We start from the raw sequence: 24,965 nt of genomic DNA, 5'->3' as shown, positions 1-24,965 counted from the left end.
CTCCGTTAATGCTTATTAAAATGAAGACCGTGGAGAGAGAGGGCCACGTCTCCATTTGCATGTGTCCGCTTACAAACGACCTGAAACGCCGCCTCCGATCAGCTCAACAGGGCAAACCTCACACCTGCTAATGATTGGGAGCGAATCGCCCATCGAAAACAACTATTAACACCTCAGTATGTGCGTGAGCTCTGCGGGGATCGTTGCGGTATCTGCATTTGAGAGCGTTTCACCTCCCGGGGCTTTAAAATAAAAAATAAAAAAAACAGCGACTTCAGGCCTCCTGCATTTTATCCGACATCCACCTGAGGGACTTTTATTTCATAAGTCATCATCTGATCACTGTCGCGGAGAGCAAACGTCGCAATGCAAGACTCCGTTTGGAAAATCGGTTATTTAGTTGAAAAAGCTGGATCAGGAGTAGCGCTCCATCTGAGTTAAGCTTTGATCAGCTGCCTTTTCCACCAATTATCAATAATTATCCAGATAACATCTGTCAGTCACTGCTGCTCTGCTTCATCCTCAAGAATGAATAAAAGTTTCTGTCTGAACACAATAACCCGGCGCTTTGCACCAAAACGTATCGCATTAAGAATAAAGCACATTTTGCGTATATCACGCTCAGAGGCTCAGAGGGAGACATAAAACCCATCGTGTGAATGATGTTTCTGACTTCTGAGATTAAACTACACACATCGGCACACAAGGCAAAACGATGTGTTACGTTAAAGTCTAGGGGGAAGCCTATAGTAGCCCCCCACACCACCATCCCCCCCCCCCAGCCATATAGCTAGTTAGTGAGTAAATCAGCTGAAAAGAGACATCACTTCATGAATTTAATTTTCGCGTTCAATGGGGCGTCACAAACAGAGCGAGAGCAATAAAACTAACGTCCAATTAGCGGCCGTCTATTCGCAGGAACCAGTTATTTGTTTATCTGGGCACATCTCAATACTGATCCGCTTGTAATCTTCTTATGGAAATTGACCGGTAGCAGAGAGAAAGAGAGAGAGAGAGAGAGAGAGAGAGAGAGAGAGAGAGAGAAGAAAAAAAAACCCAGCAGTAGTAACCCGGAGTTTAGTAATGAGGGCCTCTGTGCAGCTAATTTCCTAATTAAGGAACCGAGGACCACCAGCGCAGTCTGCTCCGATTCAGACTCAACGAGCCTGACAGCCCGGAGGGGCTCCTCAGGGCGCGCGGCTGCAGGATCCCACTGTTGAATGTTGGGAAATATGCGGATGTCCTGATGGGAGGATGTAACCCGCGCTGCAATCAGCTCCATCCTAATTTAATGTTTAAATAAAAGAAGAAGAAGAAGAAGAAAAAAGAGGGGGTGAACTGTGCGTAAAGCGTGACGCTCTCGCACCGTTCCCGAGGAGGAATCAGGATGAATTGTAATCGTATTTCTTTCTCGTCGGATTATCGGGGGGGAAAAAAGCAAATATTAACGTTCACACTGATGTTAAATCTGACAGGAATCATAAAGGACATAAAGGGTTTTGTTGAAGGGGCTAAAGTCTAATTGTGGCCTCGGGGGGGCCTGATGAAAATAAAGCAAACCAACCACAAAAAAAAAAAAACATGTTAGTTATATTTGCAAAGAGCTTTACGGGAATTTGAATCCATTCATGTCGACTAATTGACACAAAGCGACATTAATCCCACCTTTTGAAAAAAAAAAAAAAAAACCCGGTTCAGTTCTCCCGCATGTCCCGCGTCCCTTTGCCCGGCTGTCAATGGAGCTTTATGGCCACACAATTTCAATTCACGGCGGACAAAATGCGCTCAACTTCAATATTACACGACGGGGACACAAGGCGCCGCATGTCCGCCATTCAGCTGCAAATAAGCAACTGATAATAGCTCGTAATTTATTGCTTTTTATTTCATTTTTAATCGTTACAAGCTCATTTTATTTACGTCTTTTTTTTTTTTGACGATGGAGAGTTTGTGTTTTATAATCGAGAGTCACATCTCAGAACCGACAATAAACAACATTATTTCACGAGTCCGTTTCTTTTTCTTTTCTTTTTTTTTTTTTCGACCTCCAGAATCAATAACTTTTTTTTTGTTTGTTTCAGCTCAGTGACTGCAGGACAAGGCCTTTGAGAAACAGTAATTAACAAAGAATGGCTTTTCAATTACAGCCACAATGGAGACTGTCTCATTAAGATTTGCATGATTTTTTCTCTTTTTTTTTTCTCTTTTTTTTTTGGACGAGGAATGCAAATGAAGATGCAATTTACGCACGGTCTGCTGTTCCTATTGTGTCGGCGTGAATGGTCGCGTCCTCCCCCGTTTCAACACAGGTAAAATAATATTCACGGGTCATTTAGAGGAATAAAAGTGCTGCTATTATCATCTCTTTATGTCACAAAAGCAAGGGTAGTATTCCTGATGGTAATTTGACTTATCTGACCCATGAGAAGAAAAAAAAAAAAACTTCATAAAAATAGATTTAAAATGTTTAATGCCTGTGCGTAACGCAGAGTCATGGCCGAGGGAGCATTCTTACACTGTCACATCTTTGGTTTTTGCCTTTTTACAACCTATAAAACATATTCTATATCATCTCACATTTTTATTTTTTTATTTTATTTTGCAATCTCCAGCCATGGTTCATTATTTAATTTCAGGAAAGAAAAAAAAGCTTCTTTTTTAATATTTCTAATTCCTGGATGCTGCTTTCGAAACATTTTTTGGCAAATTCAGAAGTTAAAGTTATGAGCTTCTCCAGCAACAGGTAACATAAAAACACACATTTTTTTTTTTTTGATGATGCAGAACTGTTGCAGGACCTTCACTTCATTAGAGTTCATCGAAGACTTTTCTCTGTCATAAATAATAACATGAGGATGATCTGCAGCTGTGAAAAAGTCCCTCTGAGACGTCTCAGGGATTAGACAAACTCTCTTCAAGAAGCAGACAATAAATGAATCCAACTTTTAAAGAAACTGCAGATATATTTTCCACCCAGCTAAGCTTTCTTTTTTTGTTTATCATGTAGGAAAGTTACATACTCAAACGTAACAATAAATATGTGCAGATTTGGATAAAACCTTGACTGGAATCTATAGTTTTGTTGAAGATGGTTTAAAGTGCTCGCCCCCTGACAACAGAGGAGGGAGAGATGGAGAGTTGCATCAGGACGGAGAATAAAACAGAGGCCAGGTGCTGATTTTCTTAAGTGCTGCTCTGTGTCATCACTTTCCAACCCCCCTCACCAGTCAACCCGATTATTTCACCACAGAGCGGCCATTCGAGGACGCCACGATCAGGAAAAACTCACCACATGTTGGGGATGCAACCTCGCTGATCATCTCTGGGCCCCCAGTCGCCTGCGTTCAGTCATTAGGTGAAGGAACTGTCACTCAAAACCTTCAAAAGAAACCCCCCCCAAAAAAACACACACACTCACACACACGCTCAGAGGACAGGACGCATCGATTTTGAGGAGAGCTTTAGTGGAGTGTTGCGAGTCTGTCAGGAGAACTCGAGGCTAATGGAGAACGCCAAATTCTTGCCTCCACTGTAAGCAGAGCAATTTTGTGTTTTCATTGTGGTGCCGGTGGGGGGAAGCGAAGCCGAGAAAGAAGTGATACGTCCGCACTGAGCGGCCACCTCGTTCAACTCCGCGGAATGTAACCGGCCTTACTTATTGACCTCGGCTTGTAAAACAACACGCTAAAAAGGTGTTTGCCGTCTGTGAAGAATGCTTCAAACTTTAGCCTCTTTTTCTCCCCGGCAGGCCAAGCATGTCCTTCCTCATTATGTTCCTGCGCGAGCAAGGCCAAGGCTGCTGACACAGACCCAGTGTAATCTCTTTAACCCGCCACTGTCATGAGCAGACAAGGCGTGACCACCCAACACTCTGCTCCATCTCACTTAGCCAAAAGGGAATAGTTTTTCACTTCATCACCTCTTTCGGGGGGTTGTAAGCTGCTGCTTATCCTTCAGGGATGCACATTTTTAAAAAAAAAGAAGAAAAAAAAAAACTGCACTGGATCTGAAGCATGCTTCACACACAAGTGCGTGGAAAATCATGGGCCGAGGTTAATCATTCTTACGAAACCACTCAATGCAATCATGTGCGGCCGCGTTCAGTTAAAAATTCATATACTCACTGACCCTTGGAGTTCACATAATTGACACAAGCTTTTTTATTTTTTTTTTATCTCCCTGTGGTTATTGACTAATGAAGCTCACAGCAAATGAAATTCTATCACAGCAGAGGACATCGGCGGAGGCATTCTTAAATGAATACACAATGATTATTAGCCCCTTTAAAGTCATTTCTTAGACAAAGACTCTTTGCGTTTACTTGGCAGACTAGGAGAAACATTCATGTGAGAAGCATTTGGTATATGACGCGTTAAATGAAAAAATAAAATACCAAATTACTGTGAATTATAAGCTCCTATCCACTGGGAGCTAATTTCAATTCAGTTTAAATTAGGCAGAAAATTTCAATAAATATGGTTTTTGCTTCTGAGCCACTTGGCCGAGGCCCCCGGATTAAGCAACACGACGGTTCACTCCTGCGTCGGCTGCCTGAACTTTTCCCTCAGCTCACACTTGAACCTCTAATCTGTGAAATCTCCATTTATCCATCTCGTTGCAATCTCGTTTTGCTGGCTCCTCGAGGGGGGGCCGTGTCGCAGAGTGGTCTCCAGAATGCACTCTGTATACGTGCAACAAAAGAGAACACAGTTTAAATAAATTAGGCCTCCAGATGCTTGTTTTTTTCTTTCTTTCTTTCCTTTTCATAGTTATGACAGTCTGTCAGCGAGCAGATGTGTCCCGCAGCCTGTGAGTGGCATTTATTATCAAGCACCTCTATACGATGATCATCTTAAATACTGTTATTGCCCGACTGGCTAATTACAGCGCCTCATTATTTCCCATGTATCTTTTGAATCATTGCCATGTTCAGTTTCTTTCTTTTTTTTTTTTTGCAAAAACAATGGAAACTTTCTCCGCTTTTTGTTTGCGGGAAAGTGCTGAGTCGCCACTTTTTGCTGTGCGCCCGTGCCCGAGCGAGCGGCCCTCTTTTGTTTTAGCCATAATTGAGATCCCACTAATCTAGCCCCCTTTTTAAAAAATGAAACAGTCCCTTTTGTCAGGCCTTCATTAGCTTAAGATAATATTGTGAGGATGCGCAATTAATTTGCGGTGTAACTTTAATTAATTAAATACACCCAATTTTTGTAACATGATTAATGCCGCCGAGTTGTTATCTGTATTCTCCTCCAGGATGAATATGTAACGGCGATACGGCACAGAGCATTAATTGGGGGCTTTTAGGGAGCCCAAAACTAGGTGAGGTAATTATAAGAGGTAATTTATTAAACCTTAAATAAAGAAACAAACAAGCATAAATTGATATATAAATCATGAGTACCATTGTGTGTAATCTGGCTGTGATTTGGGAAGAAAATGACAAATCTTTGTTGCGTGCGGAGCACTTGATAAAGCAGATAGTGGTCATAAATTTAGTCCCAGTCAAGGTCTCATTAAAAGAGGCATGATTTAATTAAGAGTTAGCCATCGCCCTCTAAATATATTAATTACCTTGAGCGTGACGAGATGAGTGCGGTGATTATTGCGTATTTCATTAGAGCGGGTCTTCTGGGAGAAGAGCAAACTAAGGTGGGAAGCTGACTGTGTTGACAAGATAATGGATGGGGCTGCTCCGAGATGAATTTGGTCACCTTGCTGTTGGGTTGAGCTCGGAGAGGTGAGGCAGAGGACAGCACAGGTCCTGGAGAAAGGTAGGACGTCTCTGCTGTGCTCATGGAGACTGGGACATTCAGAGCGCTCAGGTAGAAAAAGGTGTGACGAAAAATGTGAACTCTTATTACTGCATTTGACCAGTTATCACATGAGGAATGTCTAAATGATAAAACTTCTAGAGAGAGTTCAGTTTGAATGATCAGTTTTTAAAATGTGGTGTTCAAATCCAGTTTCCAAAACAAGTATTATATGATGAAACTGATTAAAACACACTGGAAACAACTGTGGGGCAATGTGAGAGATACAAATTCACATTTCCTAAAGTTTTTTCTTTTGACCTGACCTGGAAACTGAATAATTTCAGGGCTGCATCAATGGTTCTCTACACTGTCAATTAATAAATAATGAGCAATATGGTTTTTTTGGTCTATAAAATGTTATAAAATGCTGAAAAATGGCTCAAAAAGCTGACAGTGACGTCTTCAAATGTCTTACTTAAGGTCCACAACTCAAAGATATTCAGTTGACTGTCATAGAGGAAAAAATACTCAGTCTGGTGCACACAACACTAGGGTGCAACAAATGATTATTTTCATTAGATTATTTGTTAATCCTTTATCTTGATTAATCGATTAGTTGTTTGGTCTATAAAAATGTTAAAAACACGTCCAAAAAGAACAAGATGACGTCCTCAACACTCGACATTTTGTTTATTGTCATGGAGGAGGAAAGAAAACAGAAAATATTCAAATTTAAGAAGCTGGAATCAGAAAATGATGCCCTTTAATTTAAAACATTCAGACTGATTTATTGATTATGGAAATTGTTGGTATTTAATGATACAGTTTTACAGGCAAAACCAATTGATTAGTCATTGCAGCTCTGATTTATATCCCTTAGACTGTTGTTTGATAACGAATTTTAGTTTCTTATCTTGCTTGTTGCTATAACATCTGAATATGATGCACAAAAGAAAAGAAAAAAGAGGAGATTAAGCAGAAAAATAAAAGCAAAAAATTATTGTTGCGCTCGATTCTTAACTCTTTCTTCTCTTCCATCTCGATTAAATCAACTTTTCACCATCATGCCTAATAAAGAGCTACACCTTTTGTGTGCCACCTATCTGTACACACACACACTTCCATAAACACACACACACACACTTCCATAAACACACACACACACACGGACCAGAGGAGTGCAGAGGCGACGGCTCATTGCCCCTCAGACTGATATGTCAATGAAACATACAAGATGTTGCCGCTGCATTGGAGCGATTTCCAGCCTCGCTCCTCTCCCGGCTGACAGCGGCACAAAGAGCCTGAGCTACTATTATCTGGAGGCAAGCTCTCGTTCCTGCTTTCATCTTTCTTCTTCACTTACACAAACACAGACGTACGCGCTCGTGTAAGCGCACACAGAGCCTCGGGATGAAGTCCACCGATGCATCCGGCGTGCGTATCAGACGGGACTCTCAGTGTTTGTTAAAGTGTCAGAATGGTTGCAGAATGAACCGCTTTGGGGCGAATAAACGAGTTGTGATTTTCTGATGGAGGACGGAGGAGTTTGACATTTTACACGAGTCGATGTTCTCAAACTTTCATTCTGCGTCCGATCAGAGTGACATCCAGACCAACAGGTGACATGTCGAGTCTTTATCAGGAGAATGTCTCGACACGTTAAGTTTATATCCGTGAAGAGAGACAGTAAACACAACTCACAGGACACAAAGCTGCCTGCAACATCTCCCTGAACGCCCCTCCACCCACCCTCCACCCCCCTCCCTCCTCTCTCCTCTCTTTTACTACCCTCCTCCCACTCTGGCCACAAAAATGAGGACACTCACCGAGCTCTGACTGGTCCCGAGGCTGCTGCTGCTGCCGCTTCCCAGTCCCTCTGTTAGACACACCTTCAACAGCTGGCTGTCAGCAGGCCCAAGAGCAGCACCGTGCACTGGAAGATAGCGATGACATCCAGACGCCCAGACTCCAACCGTGGCCATTCAGACGGGAGCACCACCACCACCACCTCCACCACCACCAGAAGCAGCACCACGGCGGAGAGAAATCTAAAGAGCGAGCGAGCCGGGCAGTCACTGGTGTGGTAGTGCACACTGCAGCTGAGCTCTCCCTGCTCTGGGACCCATCTCATTCAGCCAAGATTGCTTCATACAAAAGTTGACAATGCACCAGTGAAAGCCATTGTTGATATTCAACATTTTTTAAATAGCTGAGCAGAATAGACAACATGGCAGGCTGCAAAACTTGGCAAGGGAAACTGACCTGGAGCTTCCCCGTTTGAAAGGGTTGCCACGCTGGGCGAGAGGAGAGAGGGCTATTGTGACGAGAGAGGGAGAGCTTGTGTGAAAGAGCCTCAAAAAACAAAACATCTCCCATCCCGGGAGAGCAGAGTACAATGCTTTCTGTGCAGCAGGAAGAGGACAATCGCCTCACACCGGTCACAAGCATATACGCATTACCAAGAAAGAGCAGAACAATGAGATCAATGCAATCAGATCCGTTTTTAAAAACTGGATATTGCATTTCTGACGCTTGAAGCAAACAAGGACACTTCGAAAACCTCACACATAGAACACTCCGGTGAAGCTGTACACAAAAAAAAAGAAAGAAAGAAAACGTGAGTCAAAGCCAAACATTTAGCTCTGCACCGGCTTGGCTTACGTCCAGAGGAATGTCCTCCATCTATTTTTCTAATGTTGCACAGATGAGGACGATACCGCCTGACGGTGTTAATGGTGTTCTGTTTCCGTCATTGTCAAGCTGACAAGTGTGCAGATTGATATGGACATTTAAGACGCCTGTAAGCTTCCATATGTCAGAGCATTGCAGGGCCGCTCGTGCCTCGGAAGCTATCACAACATCTAATGTAGTGCATGTGTGTGTGTGTCCGTGTGTGTGTGAATGTGTCCCTGGTTGCCCCGAGGCCACAGTGTTGTGTTTCGCGTTTCTTCCTCGTGTCTCTCGGTGGGCAGCAGGCTGCGAGGGAGGGTCTGAGAGATTAATGTGGATTTTAAAAACCCCCTGAAGGAAACAGCTGCAGTACCTGAGACCTTTCCCCACCCAGAACAACACAAACACATCCACTCCTTTAATGACTTCGCACAATTACTGTGAACTCAAAGTAGCTATAAAAGTACACTAAGCTGCCTCGTATCGTGACCGTAAACATGAACACCTCTGCAGAACTTGTGCTTCTATATCTAATATCACGACAAACCTGCAGGCAGCACTGTAACTAAGGCAACAAACGGCCACTGCACGCAGGGTTTTGTGTTTTTATTGTTAACTTTTGATTGAACAACAGTTAAAACATACACAAAGATTCAGTTTACATTGATATTCGATAGAATAAAGCTGCAAATGCTTCCGCTTGGAATGCAAGAACCTGTTTAGTTTAGTTAAAAACAGAAAAAAAGTATTAATTAGCCTATAAAAATGGTTATTGATTGGTTGTCATCAACCCAATTTTTTGGACATTTGCTTCGCTGGTTTACATTAAAGTCTTTGTAAAATAAAACATTAGTTAACAGGTAAGAAGGCCATTTTAAGTAACCAGACCAATACGGCAGACAGCTCCTAATTCAAACTAGTAATGTTGCTATCCTCAGAACATTAACACCTCATCCTCTCGTGTGTGAGACAGTGTTGTGTCACACAGTTTGTGTTAAGATCAAAATTTGTGTTGCAGGGTGACAATATGTAAAAAAAAAAAAAAAAAAAAAAAAATCATGAAAAAAAATGGATTTCCTGCAGAGAAACTGAGATAGAAGATATTGATTTCAACCAGATCATTTCAGGGTGTTAAAATGTATCATATTCATTTCTTTCTGTTTGAATACAAATCTTTGTTGAATATTGTCTGTCACTATCACTGAAATCCACAGATTTTGATCCTGGATTTCGGTTTGTGTCTTCTTATAGCATGATAACCTCAAGTGTTAATAAGTCAATAATAAACTGCTCATAAATTCAAAATAATGTATGTTTTAATCTTGATAAAGTAACAAAAAAAGCTCTGTAAAGGTTTAACAATAAAAAGTTCATCCTAGTACACATGTGTCTATTATAAACAATTATAAAAATGATAATTAATCACTTTTTAATTATAAGAACGGGATTATAAATGTCATAATCTAATAAAAAAGACTGTTAGGCTGTATCAAGAAATATAGTCTCAGAAACACATAACATAGCTAATAAGTATCTTATAAGGACTTAAAAGGGCTTAATTACTGACAAATGGTCATTAAAGGACCTTAATATAGAGAATAACTGCTTCAGTGTCTGCACATACTCCAGTTCATGCAATAACGATTGCGAACCACTTTTTTCTCTCAAATATTTTTTCTTTTCTTTTGACCTTGAAAAGTTAGAAGCAAATGTGCAGGAGAGCAGTGAGGCGAAAACTCAGATGTGACCGTAAAGAAACTGTTCTGACACCAAATGAGAAAACATTTTCTATCTTATGTCCTATGCATGAAAAAAAGTCATTCACAAGTAGAGATTAGACTAATGTTTCTGACCAACAAGGCCTCTAATCAAAGAACAGTCATGTAACATAAACTTATTTGGGATTTTAAAATGTTCCGTTGAACGTTATGTGGTTGAACGACAACACAGATACAGAGCAGACGAAGATCCTTTACATTAAACCACGTTTACAGCCAAGGTTTCTGCGACCATAAACGCAAGTTCTGCATCAATTTCTGTAGAAAACTTTAAAAGCAATTCATGCCAAGCGTATAAAAAAAACATTAAGTGTGTCTTTTCTCATCTTTTAAACTTTTACTGGTTTATAGCTGCTCCCAACGTCTGCATGCATCAAAAGACGGTCAGTATAACTGAGCTATGTGTTGATCCGTCATGTGCAGAACGAGCGTAAGTGTGGGTGCTGAATTATTGTAGTGATCGTTTGCTGCTTACTGTTGCTCTACATGGCTTGCTTTGTTTCTCTTGTTATCTTCATCGTGTACATTTGATCACTCTATAAGTCTCAAAACATCTCACCAAACAACGGCACTTTAAAATGAGCCCTCTGGCTAACACTGGCACATTTACAGAAATGTTGGTTAACGCGTGTTGTCCGTACAGATGAGGGGAATTAAAAGGGAAGAGGGCTGGGGATATGTACGCTAACGTAAAGTGGAGGATTTCAGTAACTAAATCTTTTAGTCTCGTTCTGCAGAACTGTGTGTGAAAGCGAGTGGAAGGTGAGCGGAGAAACAGGACCAGTCCGGCCCTTTGACATGGGCAGGCCTGGAGCTGGAGATGTATAATTACATTGATCAGGGAGAAATTACAGGTCTGAGAGAGGAGGAAGGCCGGGCCCGCATAATCTTATAGGTGTGTCAGCGCCTGGCTGCAGGACAGAGAGAGAGAGGGAGAGAGAGACGGAGAGGGAACCTGTGGCGTCTTTACTAGAAATCCACGTCAGCGCCACCCATCACACACTATTAGCTGCCATCAAAGCTCTAATTTTACTCTAGCATTACACCCCGCTCCCTGCGTCCCCCTCCCTCCCCTGCTGGTCTGGATGGCGCAGCCTGGTGGGAAAACGACATTCAATCCGCTGTCCTCCCCATTCAGGCCAAATTGGCAAATGACAGCTCTCCGCCTCTCAGATTTCGGGAAGTGAAAGGTACCACCGCCGCCACCGTCCGCCTGAGCCTCCAAGGGCTGCTGGCGGGGAAGGTGGAGGGAAGGGGGGGTGGGGAGCGGCGGTGCTGAGGCCGAGGAGTGGACCGAGGTGGGTTAACAGCCTCCCCTTGTCCTCCTCGGCGGTGATGGTGACGGACAGAGAACACGGAGAAAAGAGGAGAAGAATGCCTACTCAGCAGCTCAAAAGGAACTTCCCTGAGACCAATGTTGAAAAAAGTTGACCTCAAAACCCCGAATCGCCCACTTTACCACCCTGGGCCGGGCCGGGGCGGATGAGAATACAGCAGTTGCCCTCATGGGGGTCAACAATAGCGAGAGGGCAGCACAGAGAGTTAAAGCTGTGAGAGACAGAGGGAAGGCCGTGCCTGAAAACCTGCATCCATCCAAATCGAATGCATTAAATCAAGAATAAACCCCTTCAGATGCATCATCTCGTTTTCAAGCTCTGAACAGAAACCTGAACCCAGAAATAAACAAAAAAAAAAAAAAAAAAAAGACAACAAGCTGTGAAATCTTTGCTCTGAGGCTGCAACCAACATGAAGAAAGGGGAAATAGTTAAAAAAAAAAAAAAAAAAAAACACATATGCAGCATGCACACGGACGCAGCACTCTGCTCGACACACATGCACAAACAACAAGCTCTTTCATATGACACACAGGGAAAAGACACAGAACATATTGTGTTAGACACTAAACTGGCTGCCTGACTGAATGGTACTCTTACTGCTAATTAAGTGCTAATGGCGGTTCCCCCTGCAGAGAATACTAATTAATGTTCCATTCTTCTGCGGAGCTGAGCGCGTACTCCACGGCGGCCTAATGAGCAGAGGCAGGTACGTCTTCTCCCAGGCTGGGTTAATAAGCGCAACACAGTGGGGTCTGAGTAGAGAGGGCCATACCAGGGGGCTGCTTCCTGTTCCCTAATCTGAACAGACCCCCCTCAGGACGCTCACAATGGGCCGCCGAGGTAATGAAAGGATTTGTCCCACAAACTCGGGAAAATAGAGGCCAGCTTATGTGGATGTGCACGTAGCACCTCCGAAGTTTGGGGTGTCTGCACGGAGGAAACATTAACAACAAGGCAACTGAGTTTAAAAGATACATGAGAACACACAGATGGTGAAATCAGAAAAAAGGTATATTTTTGAGAATTCGGGGGGAGGAGGAGCCCAAATTTGACAGTTAAGTGTATATACCTATTGTACGTATATGCAAAAAGTATAAAAAGTACTTGGAGAACTGTCCCTTTATGAACTAGATTTTTGACACCATGCATCATTTCTCCACTGGGAAATGTTTTTCTTGTGCGTCCTCTCAGAGAAACTGCTGATGTCTCTTAGAAAAACAACTTCTATTTCATATAGTTTCCAGTTCCCGCGGGGAAAAATAAATAAATACATTACCTGTTTGGATGCGGAAAAAGCCTGGGAATCAGATTCAAAGAGCTCAAGAATGAATGGCTGCGCGAGTATGCGGCCTGTGTGCATGAGCGTAAACATAGATTGAGGACGGTATTGGAATTACCTGGGTGAGATAATGGCGGTGCATTAGATTAACTTTCGGGTCCTTAAATGCAACACATTTAGGCAATCTTGTCCCCCAAAAACATGTCAATGTCTGAAAGGCCTCCCTCTCGCTATCAGGAGCCTCTGGTCCCCCACACTGATGCAGCTGGCAAGGCGCTACTGTCGACTGTCAAAACGCAGCGCCAGATCTAGTTATAAAATAATTGAATTTTCATATCAGAGGGGACCAGAGTCCCAGCAGACAATAGGAGTGCTGAGTCCTCTCTGATATTGGCTCAGGCCCTTTGCCATGCGCATGAAATCAGTATGTTAATGTTCCAGGGTTTTCTTTTTTTAAGGGCACTTGTGCTCTCGCAATGTACTACCGATGCGGTTTCAAAAAATTGCAACTATTGATAAGTAGGCAGCCAGCAACCCCCTCGACCCCTCCTCCCACCCAGCATGCCCACCGCCTCCCCCCGCCGCCTCCCCCCAAACCCACCGAGGCTCTAGACGTTCTCGCACCCCCATCCTCCCCCATTATTAAAATTGTAATTTATTTTTCTAAATCAGAATGACAGCTTGCTTTCTTTTCTCTGCAGCAGGCAGTGAATCACCGAGCTTTAATTACTTTCGTAACTTCGCTGACCCTGTGAGCGTGCTGCTCTGCCAGAGAAAATGGGACCTCCAACAAAGGCCCCTCCGCAGCCACAGCCGCCTTCGGTTCATTCAAAATGCGAAAATTTATCAAACTACGGATTTTTATAAGATTTTGTTAACATTTCACCTCCTATCTTTTTCACACCCCCGCTCGCAACAGCTCCTGCACTCCCAATCTCCTGGCCCACCTCCTGAAGAGAACTCAGAGCGCTGGATAACTAAACAACCTCATTCCACCTCTCTCTCTCTGCTCTCCCTCTCTCTCCCTCTCTTTTCCGTTCTTGTGTTGACTCAACAAGGTCTCTTCAGGTCAAAACAGCCAGAGGTCACACTATTATCAGTAACCCCCTCATATCCAGGCCGTGGCCCCGGCAGCAGGGAGACACACAGCGCAGGGTCCCGGGTCCACAAAGCACAGATCAACAGGGATGAAGGCTGCATTTGATCACTTCACAGATCTCTGGCCTGCACACATCAGGGTCAAGCTTCATTCAGCCGGGCCGCCAGAGTCTATCGCACAAGGCTATCGACTGCCTTCTCCGGCCACGGGTCAACGCCACAAAGGAGTCGCTTCAGTGTTTAAAAGCATCTCCGAAAACTGTCACATGGATCACGGCCGTGAAGTCTGATGAGCGAGAGAGTCGAACAGGAGGGGAGGCGCGAGACGCTGCCCTCTGTTCCACTTTGTGGCTTGCGAAAGTTCAGGCATGTTTTTTCTGGCTCGCCAACAGATCCCCTCCGTTCGCTTCACATCATTCCCCGGCGCCTGATTTATTAAAGTAGCTAATATGTTGTAATCCCTGCTATCGCTCTCACCTTCTCACTGGCACACCTCTGTTTTGGGCTGTGCCACTGTGTGAACCAGGGGTGCGCAGGCACAGTTGGTCTTTTGCTGACTGCCTGATAATTGAATGAGCGATTATCCCTCCCATTAATAGACAATGATACAGAAAGCAGTGCCATATGTACGGAATATTAATGAGTGGCTGCAGCAGCCTAGATAAGAGAAGCGCCATGCAGTTGCTGTAATAGGGGTTAAAACAATTTGCCCCCCACCATCACCACCACCACCACCCAATCCCTCCTCGCACACAGCTCCCATGCTCCTCCACAATGCTAATCCTCCATCCTCTCACCGGCTCTGCAAGACCGCCACCAACCAACCACCCCCCATGGCCTGGGCTTGTGCTTGGCGCTGACCTCACCGCTGCCAAGGCCGACCCGCCATTGTGTGGAGGGCGCCGGCAGGGTCACTTGACAACAGAATGACATGCTAATGACGGGAAGCGGGTGTTTAGTATTTATGTTATGAGACATTTTGCAACAAAGGGAGCTGGAGGGGAAAAAAAAAAAGAAAACCACTTTCTCTTTTTGTTGCAGTTTTTTTTTTTTTTTTTTTTAGATTTATCTCACAGTTTCACCGCTGAAACCGTGTTCATCTTCTCTCTGTCACAAGTATTATTTCTTTTTCTGATATCAAGGTAAAGATGCGAGGGCAGCCGAAGCCCACACTCGATTTCAACGAGGGTCGCGCGGGGAGCCGGGCGGGTGAAACAGTCCATACGAAGCGCCACGCCAATCAATATCCAACATCTATTAGCATTGGAAAGCAATATTTCCCCTTTTTACCTTGCAATAATTGTGCTTAATGCTGTGAAGTACCTTATCATAGGTCTGACAGCGAGAGAAAGGCCGGTTGCCATGGCGACTGTGAAAGCCATTGGTTTCCTTTTCAGCGGAATAATGAACTTCTCTCCTCCGTGTGTCACTCTTCCACTCCACTCTCAGCCTCTTCGATTAAATTGAAGTCCGCGCGTCCTTGAAATCCCTCGTCGTCTCTGCCTTATAATTTGCCAAACAAGAGAAAAACACAGGGAGAAAAAAAAAAAAATGTTCAAGGCTCAACAAATGCATCACTTTAGGCCCTGAGGTGTGGGTGTATCTCACAATCAATACACGGTGCAGGATATATATCTTTGTGACATTTTCTAACAGGAATATTAGCTCTTAGTGATGAATACTTCTGTACTTGCAGTTACATTTAAATTTCCGAAGATGGAATGGTTGAAAACTGTATTGCCTTTAACTGTGTTTGGTAGAGGGAAATAGATGGAAACCTTTATCTAATCTTTCTGCTGTTGTTTGTTTATTTCTGTGAGGCACTTTGAGATACTTTTTCTGTATGAAAAGCGCCATATAAATAAAGATTGATTGATTGATTGATTGATTGAATCTCTCAAAACAAAACAGAGGTTTTAAAGAGTCCAAAAAAAGGTTTGAATCAGCTGCAATTACTTTTATTTTTCCCATTTTTGTCATTTGAAATACCATAACGTCTAAGACGTGCAGTCCAAAACTAGCAAATGTGTGCCAGCGTTAGAGTTTTTCACTGGTGACAACTTTAAACTGTTGAAAGCTCGTCCAAACTATTCCAAAATCAGTATCAAAAGGATGAGACTGGACTACTTTGTCACATTCAATCGCGATGGATGCACGCAGCTGAATAGACTCGTCAAAAGCAGTCTGAGACGCGCTCCGCAGACAGCTTAGTTTTCTATATTTCTGACTGAATAAAAGAATAATGACAAAAAAAAATGTTTCTCTCCCTCCAAACATCGCTGAGTCTGATCATTGATCGCCATCCTCGGGCGTCCTTGAGCACAGACATCTTCACTGGGCCGAGGACATCAAGTGTTTCATTCAGTGGTGTTTGTCTGCAGGATGGTCGATGGAGAGGGGGGGGGGGGGGGGTGGGGGGGGAGAGCCGGGGAATCGAGACCCGCATGGATCCAAATAAACCCATTAAATAATAAGAAGGCCAATGAAACTGCAGCTGCGGGTCAAACAGACTCATTTATCTGCGTCACTTAGATTTCTGTTAAATTCAGACAAAAGTTCGCCTTTTTTCTTATTCCACTGAACCTTTTAACATAATAATTATTAAGCTTTGAGAACAGGGTCGTGATAATTACCCTGAAGGATTTTTTTTCCAGTTATTTTTAAAACACATTCATCTTTTTAATGTGATGTTTCATCCTCTTCGTGTCGTTCTCCGCATTGAGCACGAATTCTCACTGATGTTATGATTAAAAAAAAAAAAAAAGTGGCAGTCTGTTATTAAGTCAGACAAATATCAATATCATAAAAATTAAAAAGTCATTTTAACACCATTAACGGGGTCACATCGCCACTCAGTCATTTAACGATTAACAGGTTAACAATCAATATAACAGTCTGTTTTTTTAAATACAGTTATAATCACCTGTTAGGAGTCAGTGACGCAAGTATCACAACATTAAAAGTAACACAATTTCGGATTACTTTCCATAATTTTTGGATTACATCAACACCAAACACATGCGAATAAAGACCAGAGAAAATAAATTGAAATGAATGAAATAATAATCTTTTAAAATCTTAATAACGACTGATGTTGTGTGAAGTGTGCATGTGCAGTATAACAGACGAGTACATCATATATCTTTTCTTGTATTTTAAAATTGTAATCATGTCAGTAATCCCCCTCTTTTTACTGAATGTATCCATAATTATATCTGTAACTTTTCCAGAATATTACTTCATGGTATCCCAATTACATAATCCAGTTACAAGTATTATTTTACTCCATCAGCTTGTGTGTTCTTGTGTCAACTTCAGTTGCTCTTGTATAATTAGCAACATGTGAAACTTATACAGGCAATAAGAAACACTCTGACTGCGTGTTAACTTTAAATCTGGTTGTAATGATAATTTTAAGAGAATGATGAACCCATTTTTTTTTAATCTAATGAATCAGTGTCCAATCAAACACCTGCATGACCTCGTGGTTTAGATGGATATTTGATTTAATTTGATGAAACCTTTCACAGTGAGTGAAGACATGATACACCTCATCAGTCACCGCAGCTTCTCCTCTTCAGTCTGATGGTTAGTCACCTCCGTGAACCCATCAGAGGAAGAAACATCCGCATTTCAGAGCCTGAGGCACAAAATCAAGCTAAAATATGTCATTTAGCTCGATTTTCTATTCAGTCCAGATCCTCTATTCAACACTCAAGGAGAAGTTTTGAAGACACAGCAAACTTTTTTTATATATATATATCTGTGAGCAACACATCAAGGCCAGACAAAGACAGACATGGAGTGAATGAGTGCAGTTCAGCAGCCCACAATGATTATTCAACATCTCTTTTTAATTATTATCATTATTACTTTATTGCCCACAGTAAGATGTTTCTGTTTTTGTCGTGCTACAGTTTGCCCTCCATCTGAACCCTCGTCTGTGCTGCTCAGACTTCAGTTGTAGGTCACACAGAACTCGGAACCAGCTGAAGACACGAGACACCAAACACACGTCTCACAATGTCACTTTGCTTCGACAGGAGTGAGGGTTTTTTATTACCTTAGTGACCCTGTGACACATTCTTACCACTTAAGGCCACAGCAGTTTTGGTTTGTTTCTTCATTTATTTATGTATCACTTACTTACTTACCGTGTTTCTGGGCTCATCTTCCGTCTGGTCTCCTTGTTTTTGCAGCCCCGAGGGGCCAAAAATACGCGTTGCGCGTAATTCAGCAACACGTTCCACTGAATAAAAATGTGTTTTTCTTTCAGACTTTCTTTGCAGTTTTCGTGTCAGGTGCTGTTAGCTGACTCGAGGTGCTGCCAGCTGGGCTCTTGTCTTGGCTGACCTGCTGCTGAACACCACTTCCTGGTGACAAAACCCCGCCACGGGGAGGCGCTCGTGAGCTGACGTCACAGGAGGGGAGCGAGCACAGGGCTGCTCTGTTGTCTGATCCGTCGTCATCAGGACCCGGGTCACGTGTCAGGTTAGCGCATCAGATGTATCAGGTTGGGCTTTTTATTTGGTTCCCATGCTGAAGATGTAAAGAGTGTCAAAATATTCTGGCGCAAGTAAAAGTTGTGCTTTATTATTTATTTTTTTTTATCTGTGCATCAAAATAAACACAAAGTACCAAAAGGAAATCTGTTTTATATTATTGGATTATAAATACTGATGCATATATGTGGCTATCACCTGGTGAAGGTGTTTTATCGACTTTGGTTGATCTGCTGCGTAGTTTGAGAATTTCCTTGCAATGTAATTTATTGACTACAAACTGTATTAATGTAAATAAAAACATTTTGTTGTATTATTCTTATCCTGCAAAGTATCTATATTTTTGAGACAAATGTAGTGGAGTAAAATTCATCATATCTGTCTCTGAATTGTAGTTGAGTAGAAGTTTACCTCAGTATTTTATCTTATTCTTGTAACTGCTTCAGCATTTTATTGTATTTAGTACTCTATTGTTTTGTTTGCATATTGTGTGCAATACTTTTTTATATCTATGTTTGCCCTTACAGTTTGATTGTATTTGTACCACTGCTATGATGACCTTATCTATCTATCTATCTATCTATCTATCTATCTATAGTAGAGGTACCTCAAAAATGCACTTAAATACAGTATTAAGGTAAATGTACTCAGAAATCATCATTAACAGTTTCAGATGATCCGTTGTTTGTAAATTATGAATAATATGCTGTCATCTCTACAAACAGTGTAAATTGTCACGTAGGCTTCAACTGTGATTATTATTATTGTCGAGCTTCAGCTCGCTGCTGCAGCCCCGTCATCACTTTACTGCCTTTTACAGGTTTATAACTCATTCGTTCAACTGGCAACTGGGTCAGTCGTAACTTTTGTGCCGTGGTAAAACATTGTTTAATGTTGTGAAATAGTCCTTCACCGTTTCCCCAGAGTCTCAGGGGACGTCTTCAAACGTCTGACGAGGAGTCTCAAAACTCACAGAGATTTTTGTTTACAATCATCTTTTTTAAATTCCTGTGAAAATCCAGAAGTTTCAGAAGAGGTCGTACGTGATTCATTGCGGTGGCTCTGCGCTGTTGGTTGGGAAATCTTCTGATGTTTTTTTTTTGTTTGTTTGTGTATTATGTATTTTCTTTTTCTTTGCAAGACAGTGGTGACATATATTGTGTATAGTTTGTGTTCCATGCACTTTGTATGTACAGGTCACTGGATTATGGTGCCGTGTGAGCAATGATCTTGATGTGACAAATAAAGCAATAAAAAGTTGATTGTGAAAACAAATCCAGAAGTTTCCAAATACATCAGGTCATCGGTTTTTTTTTACATTATGTGTATAAAATGAAATAATAAATAAAATAAAGTAAAATATCCAACCTATTCTAATGTGTCAGTGCTTCTATTAAAATAAAGTAAATAAATACATAAAATGCTGGAAAAGCAAATATAAAATGCTGATTAGCAGGTGTATCAGGTGTCACACAGTGTGGATATTCTGCAGATTTTACGGGACTTTAGGGAAAAATTGCTATATGGGAAAAAAAAATCTACAACTTCATCTAAACAGCAGCCTGCATCATCTTCTTGCCGTTGAGATGATAACATGATAACTGTGTAGTGTTTTTGTTTTTCCCTTATGCCCCTTTGCTTCTCGCATGTTGCTGCCATTTCCAACGAAAACATACTTCTACTTTCATTTCCCAAACATCGACTGATCTGCATATATTCAGGTCACAATGACTACAGTTAGTTTCGGTCTAATGCATTGAGGTGCAGGTTTTACAGAAGTGGTCAATTAAAACAGCTTTCTGCTGAACCCATAGACCAGTTTCGCATCACTCCAAGGGTGAATGAGAAGTTAGAGCTTAGCGATATCGATCTGACCAGACCAGAGAGCATCGTTGCATTCACACCAGTAACTCGTGTGGTGACACTTGATGACAACACATTGAAAACAAGTAGACAGATAGATGAGAACACAATGAAGACGCAGAGATGTGCGATGAAACAGCACACATCAACTGTGAAACAAGGGTGGAGGAACTGAGTAAAAACCCCTCCAACTCCTGTTAACATCCTGCAAAACTATCAAGGAGTCAAGCCTGAGAGAGACAGGCCTTCAGATTCCACGTATCAGTCCCAAAGGTAAGGCAGCTACAAAAGGAAAATCCCTCGTCCCTCTAATGAGGCGTGGGAGGTTTGAAACGATACGCCTGGTCCAGATCAGCCTCTCCTGTATTTTTCTGCGCAGTCGAAACGAGAGACAGCTGTGAGTGCTGAAGGACAAAAACAGCTGGTATCAGGAGGTTCAGTGTTTCTGGGTAACGCGCAGACACTGTTGATACAACAGGACGGATTGCCTCATCATTCAAGTGTCTCACTGCTGAGGCAACGCCAGGCGATCTGTCATCTCCGGTCAGACGTGGCCTTTAATGTTGAGACAGAACATGACAAACGATTCACTGACTGGATCATCTGTGATTTACTTTAAAGCACCTGCCAGTTTCTCAGTTTCTGTTCCCGTTACTCTTCATCTAAGACACCATTTCCCAATACACAGTTTTATTATAGCTCGAGCTTCATGTTAAAATGCCTCAATGGTAGACTGTACATAAGGAAAGGGCTCAGATTTGTTAGGAAAGACTGACAGTAAGTTTATTAAAAAAGAGAGTAACTGAAACATTATGTCCGTTAACCACAGATAGTACAGACAGGGATTTATTTTTTTCCGTGCCACGCCGATCACCGATAATGACCTGCCTCTGACTGATAAGGAAAAAACAGGCCAGTCGGTAAGTGCAATAAATTCTGTCGTTTTGTCGATAATTGTTTTGGGATCTTCAGAAAATGTCCTGCAGTTTTCAAATACCTGTCGAATAGATAGTAATGTAGACGGCGGAGCATTTTTATTTTGGAACAAAGCTGCCTCGTACAACGCGCGATGCAAACTGCAATCGCGTCGTCTTTCTCTGAAACTTTGATAAAATGTCCCTACAGGAGATGACGTCTGTGAACTGCTAGCATGAGACGTGAACTGAGTCTCTTCCAAACCTCTCAGTGCAACAAAAAAGAAAAAACCCAAACAGCTGCTTCCTCATTAGTAATGTTAGCTTCGCCTAGAGCAACAGAACTCTTCAGATTTCCGACTATCTGTCGATCTCTCCAGCGCCTTTATGTGCCGGGTTCTTATAGACCAGATTGATGCCCTGGTTACTGTTCGGCTGTGCCTGACTGCTCGTCGTCTCTCTTTTTCCCGGCAGAACAGACATGAGTTTGGACCGGTAGTGATCCCCGGCAAGAAAATACAGAATCGGGTCGATGCAGCTGTTGACGCTCGCCAGCGGCCTGGTGATCTTGTAGGTGAAGTTGACGATGTTGAGGAAGTCACAGTTGAGATCTAACACGCGGGAGGTGTAGTAGAGGGTCCGCGTGATGTGGAACGGGACGAAGCTCACGGCGAACACCACCAACACCACGATGATGAGCTTGATGGACTTCTGACGCGTGGCGGCGCCCTGCCGGCTTGAAGATAATCCTTTACTGGGCCGGCAAAGGGTCCGCGCCATCAGGCAGTAACACACCACGATGACAAGGAAAGGGATGCCAAACAGGAGCACCATGACAACCGAGCTGTAGTCCACGTAACTTTCAAAGGACTCCTGGTTGGTCGTGTCGTGACACAGGGTGTCATTGTCCCTCCTGGAGGTGGTGACGAACAGGAGGTTGGGCACCAGGCACACGGTCACCACGGCCCAGACCATGCCGCACACCATGTGGGCGTGGCGGGACTTGACCAGCGTCAGCGCCTTGATGGGGTGGCAGATGCCCAGGTAACGGTGCACGCTGATGCAGGTGAGGAGGAGGATGCTGCAGTACAGGTTGGCGTAGAACAGGAAGCGCACTATTTTACAGGCAGCCAGTCCAAAGGGCCAGTGGCTGCGGTTGGCGTAGTAGTAGATGAGGGTGGGCAGGGAGAGGACGTACAGGAAGTCGGACAGGGCGAGGTGGAACATGTAGACGGTGCTGGGGTTCCACGGGCGCATCCTCAAGAACAGCCACAGGGCCGTGGCATTGAGCACGAAGCCGAACACAAACACCAGGCTGTAGGACACCGGCAGCAGGATGTATTTGAACTCCTCGTTGAAGCGACAGCTCGAGTTGAAGACCGAGGTGAACGCCGTCGAGTGGTTGCGTGTGTCGGGGCTGCTGATGAGCGTCTCCATCGTGAGGCGACTTCCCAGTGCAGCTCTCCCGAACCAGCAGAAGACCAAACCTTCAGACGAAGAAGACATTCATGTCAAGACAGTTTATTTCTGGTTGTAGTGAGCATAGAAAACACAAAAAGTCTAAAAACATAATATAGAAACATACAGCTGTGGGTAGACCATAAGCACATGTTTACGAGGTTAATAAAATACACGTAAACATATTAATATATACATCATTTATAAACTTAGCGTGTAGGGAACCGTGTTCTTCCATCAAAAAGGAAATAAATGATTGCAAACTAAATCTCTGTGAGTTTTGAGGCATCTGAAGACGTCACCCGAGACTCTGTGAAGGACATTTTATACAACAACAGATTAATCAAGGGAATGATCTGCAGATTAATGGAAAACAAACTAATCTTTGGTTGCAGGGTTAAGATCTTTTCATTCAGAAGTCACTGTTTTATTTGGAGTGGAAGAAATGTTCAGATCCTCTGCTGAAATAAAAGAAGTGGAGCTGCACAACAAGGTCAAAAACAATGAAGATAAGATCCAAGATTAGACGGAGTTATCTTTTTGTGTGCAGCAGTGTTCATTAACATTGAAGAAGTTATTCGAATCACGGTGATGTGACACTTGTTAGCGTCGGTGCCGAGCAAACATCCCTTCACACAACACACGTTTGCGGGTCAGGACTCCTCCGTGGCACCACAGCACTTCACTTACTGCCGTTCTGACACACGTCCAAGCTTTATCAGCTTCTGCTATTTGGAGAGAGTCGTCTCTGCGCTCCACACAACAACAGAGCGAGCTGTGCAGAGATCACAAAATATGTAAACGTTGAGGTGCACGCAGACGTGTCCTGACTGGTGTCAAATCATTGTGCTGTATTGCAATCGAGATTATACGGCCATTGATTCTGCAACTTTGGAAAGTGTGATGTTTAATGTATTGTTGCATTTAAATTCAAATGTTGCTTTTCATAAAATATAAAATACTTCAAAAAGGTTAAATGCACCTAAGCAACATTTGATTTTGGTGGAGGCCTCCACCAAAATCAAATGTTGCTTAGATGCATTCAACATTTCTTGAACGTTTCAAGGGGGAACAGTTTCAACAGCTTTATTTACTGTTGTGTAAAGTGTAACAATTAAATGTATTTAAAAAAAAAAAAATTAAGTGGTGTAAAAAGTCTAAAATATATGGTGGAGCAGAGCTGAAGAGTAGTTCTACTTGAATAAAAGTAACAATACATACACTTAGAAATAAAACCCCTGCATTTAAAAGTAAAATACACAAGTACAAGCATTAAACTGCACTTCAAGTAAAAAAAAAACTTTCATTCCAGCAGTGTTTGTATAACTGACTTGTCATCATTGATGTACATTAGTGTAAAACTGCAGCTGGAGAAGGTGGAGCTTGTGTTTTTTTTAATACCGCTCACTGTTGCGTAGCTCCTGGATTTACACATAATAACACATTAATAACTGTCGAGTAGAAAAGTGCAACACTCCCCTCTGATCTGCAGTGGAGTCAAAGTAAAAGTCGCATTAAATGTTGGTACTCAAGTGAAGTACAAGTACTTCAGAGTTGTATTTAGCAGTCGGCACTTGTTGCCTTCCATCCCTGCTGGTTTTTAAAAAGTCGACTGATCCGAGTTAAGAGCAATAAATCAATAGTTAACCACACCTGGTGCCAACATGAGGTTTACACACGTGTTTAGTATATAATATATAATAAGATTATGTGTGACCCTGCGGTTACTCACCCCGGCAGACGCGCTGCTGCTGTCGCGCCGCTTCTGATCCCAGATCTGCCACAAGTCGTCGACCTCCGGACAGTTTCACTCTCCAGCCGAGCAGCTCCTCTCAGATCCCCCTGTCGTCCGTCTTCTCCTAGATTTCTCACGTCTGATAACTTTTTTCTTTCTTTCTTTTTAAAGTTACTTCCCGGCTGAGGTCGTGTCGGACTCCATGACGGCACCCAGCGCTGCAGACACGCTCCGCACTGAGCGCAGGAGGCTTGGAGAGCAGCGGGGGGCTGAACTGGGAAGTCACGCTGCTGAGTGGACAAAACTTCCGCCCCCCGCAGAAAAAAATAAGAAGCCTTCAGAGTGAAGAGTCACTTTCAGTTCAGGGAATCACGTGAAACACATCAACATCACTTGAGACGAACAGAAGATTTAAGCAAGATCTCAACATTAGTTTGTCAGAACACCAGACACAAGTTTGCCTAAATAAACTAATAAACCAATAAGCCACAAAAATAAACAGTCAGTGGGTGATTGTGAAGGCAGAGCAGAGGATACTTCTGTATCACTTGTCAGCTGTTTCAGTTCAGTGAACCAT

General features: G+C 42.8%; 1 protein-coding gene across 1 annotated transcript in view; it reads right to left on the bottom strand.

The window, feature by feature from the left end:
* Positions 1-24,666, bottom strand: part of p2ry4 (pyrimidinergic receptor P2Y4) — a 53,134-nt gene extending 28,468 nt beyond the window's left edge. Inside the window, exons 1-3 of the mRNA XM_037076958.1 lie at positions 24,386-24,666; positions 18,071-22,682; positions 15,240-15,419 (exon numbers count right to left, since the gene is read on the bottom strand). Of these exons, the coding sequence (XP_036932853.1) occupies positions 21,556-22,632 (1,077 nt within the window). The 5' untranslated portion in view covers positions 22,633-22,682; positions 24,386-24,666 and the 3' untranslated portion in view covers positions 15,240-15,419; positions 18,071-21,555. The remainder of the gene's footprint in view (positions 1-15,239; positions 15,420-18,070; positions 22,683-24,385) is intronic.
* Between the last annotated feature and the right edge of the window lie 299 nt (positions 24,667-24,965).

This window comes from Acanthopagrus latus, chromosome 18, assembly GCF_904848185.1.
Source record: "Acanthopagrus latus isolate v.2019 chromosome 18, fAcaLat1.1, whole genome shotgun sequence".
NCBI lineage: Eukaryota > Metazoa > Chordata > Actinopteri > Spariformes > Sparidae > Acanthopagrus > Acanthopagrus latus.
This window is presented reverse-complemented; position numbering and strand designations above follow the sequence as displayed.